Consider the following 22,310-nt stretch of genomic DNA (forward strand, 5'->3'; position numbering starts at 1 on the left):
TTATATTAACATACATCTTAAAATATTATAATTCAATTTTGAAGTTAGGTGTTTGTCTTGCAATCAAGTAAGAAATATACGTACCTTTCTTTTTAAAAAAATACATATAGATCTTAATTTTATTTTTTTGGTTATTATTGTTATTATTTTACTACTAATGGTATTGTTTTTTATCATTTATTTACATTATTATAAAATTAAGTTAAATTGAAAATACTTCGTGTATTCTATTCGTATATATTATCAAGTCTGCACGTCACCTTTACCGTTTCCCATTTAAGGAGGAGGGAGTCTTGGAGCTATGAGTCGACGAGAAGAAACTATTCCCTCTATGTTCCAATACCTTATTCCCCTCCGAAAGAAAATGCTAATGCCAACTATACTTTTTAGCACTAATGTAGCTAAATGAGAAAGCCTCACTCTTAGGGCTCGCCCGGGATCTAAGTGGATTGAAGTTAAGAAACGACTCCCTGCAGGCCAACGAAAGCTGTCAGTTGTGGACATGACTACTATTTAGCTAGGGGGAACTAACTGTCTAAGATAGTGGCCGTCCAAAAGAGTGAATAAAGAGATAGGAATACGAAAGGTCCGGAGATGATTTACACGTGGTATCGAACTGGTAAAGGAAAAGTGTAGTTCAAATTGTTGGTGAAAAATGATAGAAGAAAATGTCTATTTAGTTGATGAAAAAGTTACCAAACTTTTAGAATTCTAAAATTTTTAAAATTCTATTGTTAGTATATTAGTGAAAATCATTAAGCTCTCCCTAAATTACATGACAACCATTTACATATTCCAACTTGTTAGATTCCATTAATAGTTAGGATTGATAATTAAGTAATTATTTATTATTTATAATTAATTCCATTAATTTTACATGGCATGTTTTGTAAATTTATAAATTGAAGAAAGAGTCTAATAGTCTAAAAAGGTTTTTTTTTTTTTTTCATGATCCTCCTTTTTTAATATAGTATAGATATTGTGTATTAAGATGTACTAATTTGGTAAATTTAAGGAGGTAATTAATCAAATTGAAAGTTCGAGGGCGTAAATTGTAACTGGCCCATATTTTATAGGTGGTTTTGCAAATGTTTCTATAATTTTTCCTATACTTCGCGCAATTTATTTCAAGAATTGAGAGCTGGTATATAGATCTATTCTACTCAATAGAGTGAAAATGTCTGGGCCGAGTGAATTTCAATTCCCAATTTATATTACGAAATATAACAGACTTCAAAATTGTTTTAGATGTTTTTTTATTATAAATAATTATTTTAGAAGTTTTTGGAGAATAAATAATGTAAAAAGAATTATTGAATGAAATAAACTGAAATAAATATATGCATAACTACTTTTTAAATTAGTCAAAAGTTCAAGTTGGTCTGGTTCCTATTTTTTATTTGAATCCAATACAACCTAAACACGCTTGTAACTCATCCTAAATCATATGTGTTGGGTTGAGTTTCTCGGCTCATTGGATTTTTCGAACTCCCTTGGTTTAGTTAAACTTCATAAATCATTATGATATCGACAAATTGTTTGTGTAATACTAGGCTAATGTTATATATTTGGCTAATCGTGTTAGTTGACTGTATGGAGTTTAGGACTGATTAAGAAATAATATGAAATAGGTGAGCTTTCCAAGTAGATAGAACACAATTTAGAAACATATGAGATTTGAAAAACGATAATGTAACACCGAGTATATAATTTTAATTGTACAACGACCAAGACCTAGAGGTAGAGTCGAACAAAAGAGGCAAAAAGTAAGATTATTACAATCCTATAATTTAAGAGGTTGATTGTTACAATCAAGTTTTTCTTTTTTGTAGTACTAACATATGACAAACTCGACCTCTTAGTCAGAAATATGTACCTATACTCAGATTATTTTTTTTTCTTAAGTACAACATATAAGAGTAGAGATTCAAACTCACAATCATTTGATCCATAAGAGTAGAGATTCAAACTCACAATCATTTGGTCCAAAATGTGTCTATGATCAGGTTGACTTGTAACAATCCAGTTTAAGAGTGATATGTCCATTACGAAATATTGTAACTGCTATAGCTTACCGGTGCTAAAGATCGAACGTAAAACTTTATCCCTGTTTATAACTCTGCCCCTGAACAAATAGTCTCAAGTGGATGCAAAGATATAAAAACTCTGCCTTAAAACTACTCGAGAGAAATGGAAAGGCTCCATTTTGGATGGTTTAATGCTGCTGCTGCTGTCATTGCTATTCTGTCAAAGTCATAATGTGCAAAGGGGAAGGAGTTTGTAAAGAAGAAGAAAAAAAAAGCTATTACAAAGTGAAGTGAGACTCTAAATTGGCAACCTAATGTAATGTACTTTTGCGACAGAATTTCAAGGAAACAAATCGTGTTGTAATGATATGGGGGGATGAAACACCCCAAATTCCAACCCAAATGATTTCTACTTTCTAACTTCATTAGTTTTTAACGTATCTAAACCATAGAATGACCATCTTCTTCTTCTTCTAATCACCCGAGACCCGCGATCGTCCGTCCTTCCTTCACAGCCACTTTCTGTCCCTCTAAATGGGATTGGATTTTGCTCCGTAATATACACATACAAAGTACCGTGCGCCATCATTTTATCCATGAGAACATTGGTTAAACTAAACCGGAGGATGATGTCTCACTCTACGCGACGATGGTAAAAACGAGATTACACAGCATAGACTTCTTCCATTGTCGTCACCTCCTCCCTCGGTTCCCCTCCCCTTTCAACTGGAAACTCCTCCTCAGCATTTATTTGCCGAAATAATGGAATCTCCTCCTGTGGATGCTCTTGGGAGGAAAAACAGTGTGCAAAGGGTGGGGAGTTCTTGATGCATTAAGGAGTTTAAAGGTGGTGGTACCCGTTTCGGTTCGTGAGACGCTGCAAGCTGCTAGTAGAATCAACGGATGCAACCGACACAGCTTGACGAGAATCATGACATTATCTTCTTTTCAGTTGACGCTTCTCTATCTTGCAAAATAGTTCAGTCGTGAAGGAAAATAAGCTAAGGCTACCTCTGTAGATGAGGTGAAGGAGGTTCTTCGAGAGGAGTGCGTTGATTTGAACTACCATGAAACCTTTGATCCTCAAATGCTCTACTCATTCTGCCTCCCTCGTTCATTTGTGACACTTCGTTTAGATTAGCAAAACCTACGGGTCCAAGAGATCCAAACTCGAGCTGTTCTGCAGACGAACCATACCCGGCATTATGATCCAACGGATATAGCATCACAACAGAAGGCATGGAAGGTCCATTTGAAGACACGACGCCGGGATTCATGCCTGGTAATGGATACATGCCATAAGCCATACTAGTAGAACCACTCTGTGTCGAGTTTGAACGCATCGGACCATTCTGGGACTGGTATGATGCCATGGAATCATGCCTATGTGAGCCCCATGCCCTTTCAGCTCGACTTTCATTTGCAGACAGGCGGTCTAACCTGGAATTTGACTTATCAACTTGGCCACGACGACCGGAAGCTCGTGATTTTGAATTGATGTTCCAGTTCCCATCTCTTTCACCATGACTATCACTTCTATCGTAGCTGTAGTTTCCTCGTCTAGCATTTGAAGAATGCCGTTCCCGCCCTGAAGCCTTCTAAAGCAAATTAAAAGAAACAAAAGTAAAAATCTCAAGAAAAAAGAATGTACATGTCAAGTATAACTCAAACCATGCTCCAAAAAGTAAGGAACAACACCGTACCATCATTATAAACAATTCATAAAAAGTATATAGTAAAAACTGTATTGAAACAAAAATGCAGACGTTTCCAACCAGAGAAAAGCTTTATGGAAAAGAGAACTGAAACAAAAGAAAAGCACCAACGCCAACAACTAACAATTTTCTTCCTAATCTATTCCGAAATAAACTTCGTTTGCATATAGCAATAGGAAAGAAATGGGGCAAAGAAATAAGTATCTGTGTTGCTAAAGTAATAAATCCATCCATCAAAACTCCATAACAGATAGGATAAAAGATATATACATTACGTGCTGTAATAATATTTGATTAGTGACTACCTAAATCCAAAAACTTCACGAGCAAAAAAGTCACAATTCTACATTATTTCAGAAAAAAATGATAATATAACCAAGTGTAGGACATAGATTTGGCAGCTGTCTTCATATAGCAGCTGAACCAACCAAACAAATAATTAAATAAGTGGAAGAGGTTTTCTTACAGGATTCGGCAAGTACGTTCCGGTCCCACTGCGATGTCTTGGCATTTCATCAATGTAGTGCTGATATATATTAGGCCTGTTGGAAACAGACTGGAGAGGAGAAACAGGAACCAGACGAGACCCGTAACTCAGAGTGAATAAATTCATGTTAGCAGAAAGAGGTCTTCCAGGACCATCCCATGGAAAACGGCCCTGTAGGTAGACAGGAGGCACAACAACAGGTGAAGGATAAATCACAGGTGTTGGATGCCTAGAATTTTGGCAAAACCGCCCGTATTGCAAATTTTGCCAGTGACTAGCAAAATCACTATTAAGAATGTCCGGTTTAGGTTCTAAAGGTTCAATAAAGGAAGACCCTCCAATAGGATTAGAGGTTAAAACATCAGGCTTATTATGTCCTTCAGACGAATCTGTGTTCTGAGAAGTATCGACATTATCCAAGGAGTCCTCCTCGCTGAAATGGCTCGTTGATGCATCTGAAGTTCCTGTCTCAGTTGGAAAATTATACACTGGAAGCATTGTAACAAATGGAACCGGTGGCCCTGTGGGATAAAATGCAAAAGGAACCACTCCAGAATTATCAACAGCTCTTTGTCTAGAACCTGGGCCACCTAAAAGCACAGGACCAAGAGGTATTAGTGGATCTGACCCAGTTGTTTGGGATGGTTCGAGCCCAGCTATTTGATGCCTTGTAGCATGCGCAGATGCTAGCGATTGAGGCCCAGCACTTATCTCGGCAACTTCAGCACCCATAGTAGGGAGGTGATTCCAATCTCTGCTATCTTCATCAGCTACAGTAGATGAATGCTCAGAAACATTTTTGCCTTTCCCATAAGAGGATGGCAACTCCAAGGCATTCGATTTCCATCCCCGTTTTTCTCTTGATGATTTTGAGGCTCTTGAAGACAACTCTTCCCAAGAATTTTCTATGGTGCTCTTATTTCTTAGGCCACTACAATGTACAACAGTAGTAGTTGACCTAAAAGAAGACGGTCTGTCATCATAACATGCTTCATTCTCTCTGTCATCTTGATAAGCATTTGCATTCCCATCCTTCATTGCCACTCGATTTTCTTTGGTGTGTTTCTTATGGGCAGCTGTAGTAGTGCCAGATACAGACATTCGAGATGAAGGAACAAAGTTAAAACCCCCAGAAGTTGACTGTTGCTTATCATCTGACTGAAGCACTTCAAACGCCCCATTATCATGATCAAACCCAGCAGTAGAATTCCTATCTTGCTCATGCCAAAAGTCTTGATCGCCTTCTCTTGAATTCATTTCTACAGAACTAAAATTTTCATTGCCCGACTCAATGCCATCTTCTGAACTTGTTGTTAAACCCATGCCAGGGAAATAATGAGTCAATGGAGAAGGAACGAAACCTTGTGGGAAATGCATATTTGTGCCCCAAGGAGTCTCAATCAAGGGAATATTGGTGGGAACCATTCCTCCCAAGTTCCTTGGAGCATAGCCCATAGGAGCTAAAACAGAAGAGGGTAATGGAAGAGGTAAGTGACCAGTCGTCAAGTTCAGCGGCAGATGAACCTGCCCATTAAAATTATGGGCCGTAGATGATGCCATCAAGTTAACAAGATCTTGCTCCTCCTGATGCATCGCCAGTGTCCCTGAAATAGAAGCAAAATCTTCACCGACAGCTCCTGGGCCTGACTCATCCTGGTAACTATTTGAACCACTGTTGGAATCAGCAGAAGCATCAATGCTTTGACGGGATGCGACATGTCTAACAATTGAAGGATCGTCTGTTGAAGATCTCATCAAGTGGTTTTCCACACTATCAGATTCTAGGTTTTTCCTCCTGCTGGCATCTGTTCTGTTAGGATGCGCTTTCCCACTTTCAGAAACTCTGTTACGCCTTGATGGAGATGAAACTTCACTGTAGGTGTCAGTAAGCTCTGGGCTAGAACGTGTCCTTGCAAACAGAAACCTTCCCTGTACATCATTCACATGGTTCTCGGGTTTAGAATATCTCTGACCTCTATCTACAAGGGTACCATGATTGTAGTTTGTTTCTTTCCTACTATGATCAGAGGACCTCGAGTTGTTTGAACTGCCAGAACTCCTTTGTGCTTGATTACGAGAAATTGTAGAAGTGTCATTTCTGGATGCACTTTCCAAGGGAGAATTAACTTGAAGGGAGTTCACAGTGTGAGAGCCACGGGACACAACATCTTGGGTTTCACGAGCAGAGGAATTCTCATTCCTTTTGCTGTTTGATTTGTTTCTAAGATTCTCAGAACCATGTGAATGATCTGAATTTGATAATCTCAAGCACTTCAAGTCAGTCTTAGGAACATCAGGACGTTGGCCACTGCCATGTCTCTCCCAAGTGTTCAAAAAAAATTGATTCAATTCTAAGAGGATATCTTCTCTGGGGCATTCAAACAACCTTGCCAATCTTTTAGCTCCAAATGCAAATGCACTACGTATCCTGAAGAAGTTACCTGAGTAACACATGTACCAAAATTGAAGTTGCTGCCAGCAATTACAAAAACAAAGCAAGCAGCAGAAAAACCATGCATTTTAAGCAAAAAAAAAGTCCACACATCCACTGACCACCAGAATGGGAATGATGGAATCCAATGATCATAAAAATGCATTAAACTTTTGGTTTCTTAATTGAAGAGAGTTCTATAAATTTTTCTTTTTTTAATGAGAAACCATTATTTCAACTAAAGAGAGTTCTATAATCTACTATCATAAATGCCATATATACTGTTGAAATCACACACAAAACGGGCAACAATATGTTAGGCCTCCAATAGTGAGATTGTATGAGAGGAGGGGTAGGTAAAAGGCAAAATGCATTTAAAAATTCGTAAGAAAAGACTGTAAAATATATGAAGGTGAGTGAGGGTGGTAAGAGTGAGACAAGAAGGATTTTGTGGTAGAATGTGTAGGGGAGAGAAGCTAACTTCTCGAATCGGCATAGCAGTCTTGTATGGTACTTTGTCCACCTTAATTTTTCTGAATAATAGTAATCTCATCATTGTTACCTACACAATATTTAACCTTCTAACTTAAAATGACAACAGATATGAAACCTTTTCTAAAAGTTTTCTAGTCCCTGATGATTCGTCTCCTTTTAGTGCTTACTAACTTTCTGCACCCTGACCAAGTGGTCCAATACAAGATTCCCAGTTGTAAATAGATAGCTATAACAAGAAACTCCTTTTAAGCAGAGGTACAAAAAAAGTTGTTGAAAAACAGGGGAACCTGGTCAAGTCCAAACAAATGAAACACTAAAAATAAGTATTTGATGTTGAGCCACAGTCAATTGTCATTATTCAATAACTGTTAAAGGCCAAAAACCCAAGCACACATTCTTATCCTCAAATTCTAAGGCCTAGAAATACCAACTCTCTCCTGGTTAATACTAGAAACTACTACTCATAATTTAACTCCTTTTCTCAATGATACCATTAACAGCTTACTACAAGAAATAATAATTTCTACACCCCATCAAGAACAAATTTGTATCAAAAGCTCAAAGATTTTAAAATTCATATACCTTTGCTTACGCTACGCCCAAGGTTGTTGTTTACACGCAAAGGGTCTATTACATTGAAATGTTTAGAAACAAAAGGCTGCCCTTGATTCTCCTGGCCTCCAGGAAAAACAGCATAAACTGAACTGCATGCTTCAAGAAATAACTTGCTGAGAAGTAACTCTCCACCATCTTTACGTGGAGGTTCAGCTGTAAAAATCTCAAAAACATTAGTGGAAATTCCAAGATGACCAAGACATACTTATCAATACATCAACTATTAATTTATATTAAATTTCATGGTACCTGTTACATCTGGTAGGGAACTAATGGGTACAGGTCCCCATAGGCTAACACAAAAATTATCCCAGTCGAACTTGCTAAAGAACTCTAAAAAGCGATAAAGGACCTGTAATGCCAAAGAAATGCTTTCATGGATTGGCAAATGAATAAAACCTTAATAACAAAATATAAAGAATAAAAGTAGTAGCAACCTCAAGGGGACCAGCGAAGGAATTGTTGAACACATGAAATATGTAGAGGACCAAAGTTTCCAAGGCATAAGTAGATATAAGTCCATGGTGTGCACCCAATATTCGACTCTCATAATAACACCAGGCTTTGATCAGTATAATACTACGCTTGAACAAGTGATTTTGGTTTATTAAATGATCAACCTACAAAAATAAAAGGAGATATATGACCACTTGAAGATTATAAGTTATAACTATTGAAAGGGGTTAAGGGCAGGGTTTCTAAGCACCCCTCACCTCCTCCAGGAAACAAAGGGTGCACAATCCACCAAGCTGATCAAATGAGATGTCTACAACTATATTTTCCACTAGGCACTTAATTATCTTAACCTGCAATACGTATGCAAAATAAAATAAGACATTAATTTATGTGAAACATCATCCAAAGCGAAAAGCGTATTAGTAGTAACAACATTTATATTACACATGGAAGCTAGCTGGTGAAAAACTATTGGAAATTGTTGTATTAAAACTAATAGTTACAGAAAACAGAGAAAAACCTCACAAAACAAATAGCGCAAGACATTTCCATAATTACAATGGTTCAATAACACACAAAAATAAAACATGCAAACACTCTGTTGACCATGTTTATGAAGGAACTAAAACATGCTAGAACATAACCAGAATCATCTCTTTATGAATTATGATAATTGACATTCAAATATTACCATCAATATTATAAAGCACTAAATCAAGCTACATGAACCTTCTTATGAAATGTGAAGATTATGTAGCAATAAGAAGTCTATTTAAGAAACTCTGGAAGAAAGAAAATTAGAAAGAAGATCACTGTCCAAAAGTATTAAATGACCACTTCTTGCCAAACAACTAATCCCTAATCCTTATTCCTGAATTTTTTTTCCACACAGATTATATCATCAGAGAAGGGATAAAATAAAATTTAAGTGTAAAAATGTGTCCTAGATGAAGGTAAGTATAACTGTACAAGTAAACTGCATGCTTGAACAAGCCCCCTCTCAGACAACTTTAACGGGTTCCAATTTGACACACTAACATATTCTAACAATTCTAAAAATTCAATCAATCCTACTTCTGAAGTACAAAGTTGAACTAACATAATTTAGCATAAAATGATACCAAGTAATCTTTTAATATTTTTAGAAGGCTAGAAATAACTTTTTTGTTCTAAAAGACTACATAAATGCTCTCTGCTGAGTCTAGGTAAAATCCAATAGCAACCCAAAGGTGGAAGTAGACAAGAAATTAAAATACTGAGAGGACCTACCTCAGCTTTAATGTACTGAACCTCTTTCACACGAAATTCAGCATTCTCATTCTTCTCCTCGCTTTCAAGCATATCCCGAACCTGATGGGCCCATGTCTCCTTTAAATTTTGATTCTTGCTAAATGCCGTTAAGTCAATGTCTCCATCAGGCAAATATGTTTTCAGGGGAACAGACCCAAAAGTGAAAACCTGCATATTTAGTCATAATTTTGAGCAAAAAATAACAGACTGAAAAGGAAGCGCATAAAATTATGGAAAAAGTGTGCAATTAACCGTAGCTGCACAAACAAAACTCAAACATGTAAGAAGTACTATAATAACTAAATGTAACCCAATAAGTCATACTTTTTTTTAATAATATGAGGCATGAATTCACAAGACGAACATAGGTAAGAAAGGAAAGAAAGGTAACACATCTCCCCTTGAAGATCAAGAAGATTACATAACGGCTCCCCAAATTGGCTTGAGTCAAAAAATAAGTGTGATCGTGGAAACTCAATTATCCATTACCAAAGTCATGTGCATCTACTTTTTCAAGTTTATATAGGTAGTAAAGCTCATTTTCTTTCCTAAAATAGAGAGTGCAATTATTTTGCTTCCAGCTAGTACAGCAACTTGTTACAGAATGATGCAAAGTTAATCCACCTGCCCATTTGACTTGAAAAAAATACTTATAGGCATGATTGTCAAAAATAAGAGCAATATGCAGCCATGTTTGATAATGAAGCCCAAAACTCACAACAGAAAATTATGGCAAAATACATCTAGCTTCAGGGGTTGGCTCAGGTGCCCTGGTTATAGGGGTAAAAAACTAAAGAGCTATTTGATTCCAAGATATCAAAAAAATAAAATTATGGCAAAACACATCTAACTAGTTTCTACATTATTTCAGAAAATGTCATTTCTACCCATAACAATTAAACTTTAAATGAGGGAAAGCAAAATGGTATCCAGAAAAGGAATGGTTTAGAAAATGTTAACCACAATAGTAAGGCCACAGAACATCATCTTTATGAGTTGGACTATGTTACAAAAGGTAGCGGTGCATAGCAATAAACACAAATCCAATATTTCAAAAATATAACTAAATAAGATCTTCCAACAGAATGACTAGTGATCATTCAAAAGAATTGTGGATATTGACAAACATCCTAATATCAACTACTTATCACACAATATGCATTCAAGAAAAATGATGAACGACACGGCATATTAACCATAAGAGATATATATCCAGTAACCACATTCCCTGTACTGAACAAAAAAGTTGATCAGCACCTGGCAGGGGAAGCATTTCATGATCAGCCGCTGCACATAGTCTGCAACAGCATTTCGGCGTTCTTCAGAGGGAGGATTAGGCTGAATGCAGGCAATTAGCTCGGTGGTTCGCTCCTCCGCCCTCGACCATCTATCAGAATCAAGCACTCGCATGACCGTAGCTGCCTCATCGGGCAAAAGACCGTTGGGCAATAGCCCACTTGGTGGCTGTGCCCACCCCTCATGTTCGCCCATGCAAGCCTAGACTTTCCCTCAACTCAATTAACTCTACAACGATTAGACCCTTTTCTCGAGAGCCTGCCCCCCCACAAGGAAAGAAACTCTATCTTCCTCCTTTATCCACAAACAAAGCGAACGACAAACGCAAAATATACTAAGAGGGAAGAAGCTGACTAAAAAGAAATTGAAATTTGAGAATTTCCACAAACTTCTTGATTAGGTTCCTTTCAGTCAAAAAGGAAACTTTCAGTGCTCGATAAGCCAAACGAGATAGGATTTGTTTCCCCTCGAATTCGTTTGCGTTTAAAGTTAGAAATTGCCAAGCATATACAACACAAACAAACATAGAATAATCCTGAACAAAATTCCAGGATCCCCCGAGTTCCCCACAAGAAAAACACACCCAAGAGAAAAAGATTAAAAAAGAAAAAAGAAAAAATAGATTCAGGAAGACATCCAAATCTAATCTAAACACCGGGATGAAACCCTAAAGAGGCCGAAAATGGAAACCCTAGAACTAGTTTCCAGAAGGGTCGGTTTTATGAAACCCCAAAACACAAAAAAACTATTCCAATCCCAAAAATGTCGGAAGTGTCGGCGAATCAAAAATGGGTCGGGGACGAAGAAGACGAAGAACCCAAGAAAATGTAGAAACAACAAAGTTTGGGCATCAAAGTAGAGCGAAATGAATGCGGAAGAAGCGTGGATCAAAAGAAGAAAAATAGGGTTTCTCAGAGCGAAGAAATAAGAGGGCAGAAACACAAGAGAATCAGAGGTAGTGTGTTAGGGAATGGAATATGGGATTGAAGGAGGCGATAAAGAACGGTTTTGACGTTGAAGGAAGGAGATTGCAAATTTGAGGCTTTCCCCCAAAAAAAATTCTCAATTTTCAAAATTTTTCCAATGTGAAATTTGTTTTGATGAGAGAGAAAGAGAGAGAGATGGGAAGAAAATGGTATGACAGAATCTGAGAGGTGAGAGAAATCGAAAAAAACCAAAAAAAGTATTAAAATTGAAAATCAAGTATCAACCATAGTTCTTGGGACTTGCTAATGGACTTCATCAAAAATCATACATTTTTGCTCACCTTCTGAGGCCCTGATCCATTTTAGCCCATATCACTACACTCTCTTCATAATCTATATATATATAAAATAATTCATCCCAGAGCTAAAATCCCTATTATCATCTCAAAGATCATCTACTCTCGTAATTATTACTAGAATATACACATTAAAGATGGTAATATTAATGTTGAATTTCGCCCATTAATACGCTTCATTTATTTAATAGTTTGAACTAATTATTATGACCATTATTTTTTAGTATAATAAAGGTAGGATGGAGGTTTGAACTTCAAATTTTGAGAGAAGGGATAAGGTATCTCAACAAGTTGAGTTATACTCATGTTGGTATGATAATTGTATTGATATGTTCATCGAATGTGTTCTAAAAGAATGGAAGAGAAAATAAAAGCTTCTATTATCCTATAAATTTTTATTATGTTTTTGTAATTAATCATAGATCCACTCCCACAATTATCCCAAAACAAGAAACACACGTTAAAGATGACAAAATTAGTCTTGAATTTTACCTATTAATGCACTTCTTTTATTTAATAGTTCGAGCGGGTGAACTATATAATATGATCATTGTCTATTTAATGTGTTTTAAAACGTTGGAATTTCTACTATATTTATAACTTTATCTAGAAAGACAAAACAGAAGTTCTACTATGATAGAAATTTTGGTTATGTCTTCTATTATGTTTTTTTTAATGTATTATTATGTATAAAAATAAAAAATTGTATGATTTATTAGGATTTTACGAGTAAATTCTCATAGAAATTTCAATCATATTATTTTAATTGTATCATATAAGAATTCAAATTAACTTTTTAAGTCAAAGGGAGCATAGTTCAGTGACATATATCTCCAATTAAGAGATCGTGAATTCAATCCCTCATCCTACCAATTGTAAAAAAAATAATTTATTAAAATATGAAACTCAAATTAAATAAAATATTTGTTCCTATTCTTTACCTAGATTAATTTTTGTATTGAAATATTGGTGTTTGGGGAAGAGAATACCCTGGACACGTGGAGGATCCCTATTGGTGCTCCAAGATGACTCATGAGTCATGCCCAGCTCGGACGGCCGAGACCACCACCACTAGCGTTGACAGATGCTAAGTATGAGGGCCGAGGTGAACCTGGCCGAGGTCCGACCTACCGGGAAGCTCGGTGGGGGCCGATGTGAGCTACTGTCAGCGGCGTGATTATCGGGTATAACCGTCGGTCCCGAGATTACCGGGTGTAACCGACAGTCCCGAGATTACCGGGTGTAACCGTCGCGAGATTAGCGGGACTACCACCCATAAGTAGAGGACTTCACTCCACGATCAGGTACGATGATTTCTGACCTCGAACTAAACTGGGAATCCGACCTATACTGACTTGATCGTCGGAGTGCTCACCTTTTTGTGCAGGTCCGCCCAAGTATTCAGATCGGTCCGGAGGCCGAGTTCGAGCTGCAATCTGAAATACACTGTTGTGCATATCCTTGCATAAACATTTGGCGCCGTCTGTGGGAACGACAATCTAAGTCATCCCAATTCTTTTAAACCAACACGCGAGCGAACATGGTTCAACCAGCGAACTCGACCAATACGGCAGATCGAAGGACTCTAGCTGCCAGCGATGCCCACCAGAGGGAGGTCGGAGCAGCAGTGGTAGAGGGGCAAGGTCACGACGGCCTAGCAACAGAACCCCTCCGCAGGTCGGCACGAATCACCGCGCATGTCCTACCACCTGCGCACCCAAGGACATCCAAGGCCACCCGTGGCCGAGGTGGGACCTCTAAGAAGAGCGCCCGGGGTCCAGCCCCGGCTCCAACAAGTGAAAACTTTGACGCACTCCAGAGAGAAATGGAGGCAATGCGCACACAAATGCGGTCCATGGAGGAAATGTATAACGAGATGATACTAGCTGCAGGCGCAGGGTCCCGATCTGAAAATCGAATGACACGCATTGACATACGCGAGCAAAGGGGTTCCCACCTCGGCCCAGTCGAGGAGGAACATCCCGGAGACAACGAAAGCGAGGGACACACTCACCGGAGGGGAGACCTCCGTGAGCATCTCAACAGGAAGAGAGGCTCATCTCTCCGAAAAGGACAGTCACCATCCCGCTCACACCGGAGCTCCAACCAGCAGGCTGAATCCTCTCACAACCCAGCAACTCCTGCAGGAGTGATTACAAGGGAGGAGTTCGACCAGCTGAGGGGCCAGCTCGACGCTCAGGTGGAGGCCTTAAAGGCCAAATGTGAGCAGAAAGAAGGTTCACTAAACGATGGCGACTTGGGAGAATCGCCCTTCACCTTGGACGTTTTGGAAGCACCGATCCCTCCGAAGTTCAAAGCTCCTACCGTGAAGCCTTATGATGGGTTGAAGGACCCCAAGGATTATGTTGAGGTCTTTGAGGGCCTCATGGATTTCCAAGCAGCATCAGACGCAATCAAATGCCGCGTCTTTCAGATCGCGCTTACTGGCAGCGCGCGATTGTGGTATCGGAGACTGCCAGCCAGGTCGATCTCGACCTACTCTCAGCTGAGAAGGGAGTTCCTCGTCCAGTTCTCTTCTCGGCATTATGACAAAAATACAGCGACCCATCTCGCCACCATCAGACAGAAGGAGGGTGAGACGCTGCGAGAGTATGTCACCAGATTCCAAGAGGAGCAATTGAAGGTCGCACACTGCTCCGATGACTCGGCCATGTGCTATTTTCTCACCGGTCTAGCCGACGAAGCCCTCACGGTGAAACTTGGAGAGGAGGCCCCGGCCACCTTCGCCGAGGTGCTTCAGAAGGCGAAGAAAGTCATCGATGGACAGGAGCTCCTCCGAACCAAAACCGGCCGACCAGAACGAAAGATCGGCCAGGGCAGAAGTGGAAAAGATATAGAAAAGGCAGATCCCAAGTCCAAGGACAAGGGATCCTTTTCCAGCGGCCGAGCTGAGTATCGAAGGGCGGAGAACGGACCTACCAGGAGCCGACCTTACGAACGCTTCACTCCGACCACGATTCCAATTTCCGAGATCCTAACGAACATCGAGGAATCTGGAATGGAAAAACTACTCAAGCGTCCTGAGAAGCTTCGGGGAGCCCCGGAGAGGCGCAGCAAAGACAAGTATTGCCGCTTCCATCGGGAGCACGGCCATAACACGTCGGACTGCTGGGAGTTGAAGCGCCAAATTGAGGATCCAATTCAAGATGGCTACTTCAAAAAATTTGTGGGAAAGCCCAGGACCAGCTCGGCAGAGAAAAAGGAAGAGCGGAAGCGTTCGAGGACGCCGCACCGGCGCACTGACCGGCCTGCGGTCATCAATACCATTTTCGGAGGGCCAAGCGGGGGTCAGTTCGGACATAAAAGAAAGGAGCTAGCTCGTGCAGCCAGGCGCGAGGTGTGCATCATCAGGGAGCAGAGGCCGACCTGCCCAATCACCTTCGACAGTACAGACTTAGAGGAGGTCCACCTGCCCCACAATGACGCACTTGTGATCGCTCCCTTGATTGATCATGTGGTGGTCAGGAGGGTGCTGATAGACGGAGGCGCATCTGCTAACATCCTGTCCTTACCGACCTACCTCGCCTTGGGTTGGACGAGGTCGCAATTGACGAAAAGCCCGACACCGCTGGTTGGGTTCTCTGGAGAATCGGTCATCCCAGAGGGTTGCATCGACTTGCTGGTCACACTTGGGCAGGACCAAACTCAGGTCACCCAAATGGCCGAGTTCGTGGTAATTGACGGTAGATCGGCCTATAACGCCATCTTTGGGAGATCCATCATCCACTCATTTCGGGCCATTCCCTCGACACTTCATCAAATTTTGAAGTATCCCACCCCCAATGGCGTGGGCACGATCCGAGGAGAACAGACCGCTTCGAGGGAGTGTTATGCCTCCGCACTCAAAGGCTCATCGGTCTGCGCCCTCGAAACTCTCGCCGGTAGGGATGGGACGCTCGAGTTCGAGGCCGACCTGCCGAGGAGGGAGTTTGCCGCACCCACTGAGGAGCTCGAGCTTGTTCCTCTGCTTAGTCCCGAGAAGTAAGTAAATATAGGAACCAAGCTGGGGGCCACCGACAGAGAGGAGCTAATCCACTTCCTCAGATCCAACTCGGATGTCTTTGCGTGGTCCCATGAGGACATGCATGGCATTGACCCGAAAATTATGACGCATCGCCTCAGCATAGATCCGTCATTCCGACCTGTAAAGCAAAGAAGAAGACCTATAAACAAGGAGCGGAGTGATGTAATTGTTGAGGAAGTTAGCAAACTTTTGAAAGCTAAATACATAAGAGAAATTTCGTATCCCGAGTGGCTCTCCAATGTTGTATTAGTTAAAAAATCTAACGGAAAGTGGAGAATGTGCGTAGATTTTACGAACTTAAATAAGGCATGCCCGAAAGATTGCTTCCCACTGCCGAGGATTGATCAGCTCGTGGACGCCACAGCCGGGCACGAACTGCTCACCTTCATGGACGCCTACTCTGGGTACAACCAAATCAAGATGCATGTCCCAGATCAAGGTCATACCGCTTTCATAACAGACCAAGGTCTGTACTGTTACAAGGTCATGCCCTTCGGGTTAAAGAACGCAGGAGCGACCTACCAGAGAATGGTGAACAAAATGTTCGCCAAGCAAATCGGCCGGAATATGGAAGTGTATGTGGACGACATGCTTGTCAAGAGCAAGCAGTCTAAGTCGCATCTCTCCGATCTGACCGAAGCCTTCGAGGTTCTGAGGACATATCAAATGAAGCTCAACCCAGCTAAATGTGCCTTTGGAGTCTCTTCGGGAAAATTCATTGGCTTCATGGTGAACAACCGGGAAATCGAGGCCAACCCCGAAAGATTAAAGCCGTGCTCGAGATGGAGGCACCTAAGACGCTGAAGCAGCTTCAGTGCCTCAATGGCAGGATTGCGGCCCTGAACCGGTTTGTTTCAAGATCGACAGATAAGTGCCTTCCTTTCTTCAAAGTCCTACGGAGGAAAGGGTCGTTTGAATGGACAGCGGAGTGCGAGCAAGCATTTCAGCAGTTGAAAAGCTACCTCTGTTCGACACCTTTGCTCGCCAAGCCCATGCCGGGGGACAAGCTCCAATTGTACTTAGCAGTGTCTGACAGCGCCGTCAGCTCGACCCTAATTAGGCAAGAGGAAGCGCGGCAAAACCCGGTTTACTACACAAGCAAGGCTATGACCGAAGCCGAGACCAGATACCCTTAAATGGAAAAGTTGGCTCTTGCTTTAGTCACCTCGGCCCGACGGCTTAGACCATACTTCCAAGCCCATACTGTGGTGGTGCTCACTAACTTGCCCCTAAAAAACATCTTCCCTAAGCCAGAAGCTTCTGGACGCCTGATGAAGTGGGCAATGGAGCTAAGTGAGTACGACATCCAGTTAGAACCCAGAACTGCGTTGAAAGAACAAGCAGTGGCAGATTTCATAGCCGAGCTCACATCACCTTCCGAGCCGAGCAAGTCCGACCTACCGTGGACAATCTATGTCGACGGATCCTCCAATGAGAAGGGGTGCGGGGCCGGGGTCCTCTTGCTCGGACCAGGAGGCGAGCGATTTGAGTATGCCTTGCGGTTCGGCTTCCGGACTTCTAACAACGAGGCTGAGTATGAAGCATTTATCGCCGGCCTACGAATCACTAGAGTATTGGGGGCCTCTTGTGTTAAGGTCTTCAGCGACTCCCAGCTGGTTGTGAGCCAGATCAAGGAAGAGTACCAAGCCAAAGACTCCCGAATGGAGAAGTATTTGGGCAAGGTCAGATCGTACCTCGCCTAGTTTCGAACTTACGAAGTAAGCCGGGTTCCCCGAGCAGAAAATTCTGATGCTGACGCCTTGGCCAAGTTAGCATCGGCGTACGAGACCGACCTGGCCAGGTCGGTCCCCGTCGAGATCTTAGATAATCCCTCGATCTCAGAGCCAGATCTGATGGAGATCGACGCTCCAGAGTCCTCATGGATGGACCCGATTGCGGACTTCATTAGGGGCAACTCACCACAAGACCCCAAGGAGCGCAGAAAGTTGGCAAGGCGAGCAGCTCGGTTAGTGGTCCGAGGTGGAGCATTGTACCGACGCGGCTTTTCCCTGCCTCTATTGAGATGCCTAACCCCTGAAGAGGGCCTGTACGTCCTCAGAGAAATCCACGAAGGAGTGTGCGGCAATCACTCAGGCGCCCGGTCGCTGTCAGCCAAAGTGATCCGACAAGGATACTATTGGTCGACCCTCAGCCAGGACGCCAAGAAGTTCGTTAGAACTTGCGACAATTGCCAACGCTACGGAACCATAATCCACCAACCTCCCGAGCTGCTCACCCCCATCTCGGCCCCGTGGCCATTCGCGCAGTGGGGGGTAGATATCATTGGTCCTTTCCCTTTGGGCAAAGGCCAGACCAAGTTTGCTGTGGTTGCTGTGGATTACTTCACAAAGTGGGCCGAGGCCGAGGCGCTCTCCCACATAACGGAATCCAGAGTCACGTCCTTCGTATGGACAAATATCATATGTCGTTTTCGTATACGGCAGGCCATTGTGACAGACAATGGGAAGCAGTTTGACAACGCCAAGTTCAAAGACTTTTGCAGCAAGCTTGGCATAAGTCACCTTAGCTCGTCCCCCGCACATCCGCAAGCAAATGGGCAGGTGGATGCAGTCAACAAGATCATCAAGCGAGGCATCAAACTTAGACTGGACTCCAAGAAAGGCAGGTGGGCCGAGGAGCTACCAGAGGTTCTATGGTCGTACCGGACCACCCAAAGAGAATCGACGGGTGAGACCCCGTTCTCCCTAGCCTTCGGCTCCGAAGCTGTAGTCCCGGTTGAGATCGGCATGCCATCTGACAGAGTAGAGCATTACGAGCCTACGGCAAATGAGGAAGAGCTGCTCCTCAACCTCGACTTGTTGGAAGAAAGAAGAGCAATGGCCCAGCTACGCCTGGCGGAATATCAGGGCAGAATGGCCAGACATTACAACACCCGCATTCGACCTCGAACCTTCCAGGTCGGACATCTGGTCCTAAGGAAGGTCCAAACCCATGTGGGTGCCCTTGACCCGACCTGGGAGGGGCCGTTTGAAGTCAAGGGAATAGTCCGACCTGGGACGTACGTGTTGGCCGATCTGAAAGGAGACGTCCTCGCGCACCCATGGAACGCGGAGCACCTGAAGCGTTATTATCCTTGAAATGCCAAAAGGATTTTCAATGGATCTGAAAAAACTTTTTCAAAAGAATTACGATCGGAATAAATGTGATGATTTAATTTCATGATTCCGAGTTCGACCAGAAATTAAATGGGGGCCACGGACTCCCACGCGACCACATTCCAGCAGTCGGTTAAAATTCAATCCTCCAAAACCTAAGGGTACGAGGTGCGATGCCAAAACCACTGATGAACTTAAAATTCAAACCTTCAAGGTAAAGGGACGATGTGAAAAGTTCAAAATGATCAAGCCTCTGAACCTGAGGGTACGATGTACGATATAAAGAACAGCTACGGACTTAGGATTTTAGCCTTTTAACGTTTTTAAGTTAAGGGTGCGATGTTAAAAAATCCAGAGTTGGTGCAATGCATTGAACACTAGATAGAGATTCGAATTCAAAAAATTTCAAATATTTTTGAAGGCGCGACCTCAAAAGTACGAGGTGCGAGGTGACATTGGCTTTAACTTAAAGAAAAAGCAAAGAAAGGAAGGCAACAAAGTAAAAACAAATGGGAGCCTCTTTATTGAATGGAGAGCAGAGCCAAGACTTATAGACCTTGCAGCTCTGCCCTGACACTTACAAACAAAAAACAAAAGAGAAGAAAAGAAAGACAGCGAAAAGCCTCTTGAAGGGTGGTCGCCTAAGAGCCTGCTTGAGGAGCGCCCTCTTGAGTGGTGCCGACCTGATCCTCTTCGAGGTCGGAGTAGTCAGAGTCCAGATCTCTGACGTACTTATCCACCAACGCTTGGGGGCTAGTGGTGCCGCTAGGCCCAGACGCCCACTGCTCAGCATACCTCTTCTTCAGACCACCGAGATCGATCTGAAGGTCAGGCATGTCGGAAGCAATGCCCTTCATGAGAAACTTGAAGCCCGCGTCAAAGAAGTCTTTGGAAAATCCATCGAAGTCAGGATGTTGCCTAAACAATTCCTCCAATAGGGCTCCATTGCTGAGACGCTCATTCACCGTCTCCAGCTCGGCAGTCGCATGCTTCAGCTCCTCCTCCTTCGCTTCAAGCGCCTGGAGCATGTCGTCCTTCTCCTTGAGGAGTTGGAACTTCTCCTTCTCCAAGCCCTTGGTGATAGCATGGGCAGCTCGGAGCTGGACCTTGCGTCTGTCTTTTTCCTTCTTCAGCAGCTCGGCCTTGGTCTCCACCTCGGCCTTCAAAATTTCCACCTCAGAGTGAGCCTTCAGCAGCTCATCCTTCATGGTGGAGGAAGCAGCCTCCAAGGCAGCAGAGAACTCCTCTTTTTCCCTCGCTGCCAGAACTTCCCTCCCATCCCGCTCGGCCTTCACGGCCAGAGCCGATTGAATGGAAGCAACAAACGCCTGAGAAAAGGTACAAATAAGAAATTAGACCGAGCTACCTGTTAGGTAAATTGAGCAAAAATGGAGACACCAGTCTTACCTCAGCGGCGTAGTCGATGGTCCTCTGTAGAACGGACCCTGGGTCACTTACAAATTTGGACGCCCTCCTTAGGCAGCGGTCCAAACTTGCAGCCGAGATGCGGGACACCTGGTCCCTCACCCCAGAACTTGACGGCTCAACTCTGAACCGTGCTGTCACGTCGGACGTCCCGCTCATCCTGGCTTCAGGATCGTCCACCCGATCTGCGAAGCTCGCAGGCAGGACCCCACGAGCTCTGACCTCCAAGGGGGAGGTGGTCTTCTTCTTCTTCCTCCTTCGCTTCAGAGGGACTTCCTCCCTCACCTCTCGCCCAAGGGCGAGACATCCACCGCCTCGGTCTGATCCCTGGGGCGCTTCTCCCTCGAAGGACCCCCAGAAGACTCCAGCTCGATCACTAGGGCTGGATCTTCCGAGGCTGGCCCTACCACAGCAAGGGTGGCAGGTTTCGAACTCTGGGCGGCCTCAAGATCATGGGCTTGGCCCTTGGACTTGCGCTTCACGTTGCTTGCAAATCCGCAAACCATGGTTGCAAAATAAAAACAGGGGTCAACACAAGGTTAGAGGAAAAAGGGGGGAAGCAAGCTCGGCATACCAAGTTCGGAGTTCGGCCTTGAGGATTCAGTGGGACGAACTGCAGGGTTGTAATCTAGCAGCTCAGACTCAAGCAGCAGCTTGTCGGTCACCAAGGTTCCGACCTTCCTACCCCTCGGAAAACACTCCTTGTAATATTTAAGCGTGTCGAAGGAGGCTTGCGTAAGCTCGGGGACTGGTCGGATTGAAACTGCACAAAGACAAAATTTGAGTCAGACCTGAATAACAAGAAAGAAAGTTATCACAAGAAGTAAGAACTACGCCGTACCTAGGTTCCCAAACCTAGTAGGAACGTTAAAGAAGGAACGACCTGACTCGTCCTTTGCAAGCCATTCCCCAGAAGCGTAGAACCACTTCCTCACCCATCCCTTGATGGAGGTCGGCCCCTTTACTATACCGCCTGCGCCTTTCCTTGCGCACATATAGAACCGACCAGGCTTCTTAGCTATCCTTTTCGCTTCGAAGCACGCGGGAGCTGGTCTACGTCCAACAGCTCGGCCTCTTCACTATCCCGAGCTCGTAGCCAAAAAAGGATGGCCAAAGCGAAAATGACACCCCACCCATTGGGGGCCACTTGAGCCGGAGCCAGCCCAGTTCGGAAAAGAAACTCTTGGACGAAAGGGTGAAGGGAAAGTCTGAGGCCGTACTCAAACATTTTGAAGTAGAGAGTGACCCATCCCTCTGGAGGATTGTCAGCTCTCTCCCCCTCCTCCGGAATCCTAAGGAGGATGTTCTCAGGGATAGCGAACCCCCTACGAAGGGATCCGAGGTAGTGCTTAGGTATCCTAGAAGGGTATTCCAAACCCTGACCCGAGGTGGAGGCATCACTATCCTCCCCGTCATCGGAGAACCTAAAGTTTTCTATCTCCTCGAGCTCGGACTCTAACCTACGAGCTAAATCCTCATCGGATCCTAAGTTGCTGCTAAAAGAGGACGACATGGCAACTACGTTCGAAAGAGAAAGTGAGGGAAGAGACCGACCTACCAAGGGTTCGAGCTACCTTCAGATCGAACTCCAAGAATTCAGGGAACGTAAGATATGACCTGAAGGATTGGG

General features: G+C 43.1%; 1 protein-coding gene across 2 annotated transcripts; it reads right to left on the reverse strand.

The window, feature by feature from the left end:
- Positions 1-2,204: 2,204 nt before the first annotated feature.
- On the reverse strand, positions 2,205-11,985 carry LOC111023425 (nucleotidyltransferase). 2 transcript variants are annotated; one of them, XM_022300856.2, is made up of 8 exons: positions 10,774-11,985; positions 9,496-9,684; positions 8,484-8,576; positions 8,208-8,390; positions 8,020-8,122; positions 7,738-7,923; positions 4,209-6,670; positions 2,205-3,622 (listed from the first exon to the last, which is right to left on the reverse strand). In XM_022300856.2, exons 1-8 carry the CDS (start codon positions 11,005-11,007, stop codon positions 3,035-3,037), a joined length of 4,038 nt encoding a protein of 1,345 aa, XP_022156548.1. In that variant the 5' UTR covers positions 11,008-11,985; the 3' UTR covers positions 2,205-3,034. The 2 variants fall into 2 exon arrangements, with proteins under 2 accessions (XP_022156548.1, XP_022156547.1); XM_022300855.2 differs by having other exon boundaries at positions 2,205-3,625; positions 10,774-11,983.
- Between the last annotated feature and the right edge of the window lie 10,325 nt (positions 11,986-22,310).

Source organism: Momordica charantia (genome assembly GCF_013281855.1).
Source record: "Momordica charantia cultivar OHB3-1 chromosome 7 unlocalized genomic scaffold, Mcharantia_2.0 BLBB01000007.1, whole genome shotgun sequence".
Classification (NCBI taxonomy): Eukaryota; Viridiplantae; Streptophyta; class Magnoliopsida; order Cucurbitales; family Cucurbitaceae; genus Momordica; species Momordica charantia.

Bases quoted from the DNA above. Each gene is read 5' to 3' on its own strand.
- LOC111023425 (XM_022300855.2), bottom strand. From the start codon at position 11,007: ATGGGCGAACATGAGGGGTGGGCACAGCCACCAAGTGGGCTATTGCCC. The intron at 8,123-8,207 runs GTTGCTACTACT...TTGGCATTACAG, and splicing joins CCTTCGCTGGTCCCCTTGAG to GTCCTTTATCGCTTTTTAGA. The intron at 3,626-4,208 runs GTAAGAAAACCT...AATTTGCTTTAG, and splicing joins GAACGTACTTGCCGAATCCT to AAGGCTTCAGGGCGGGAACG.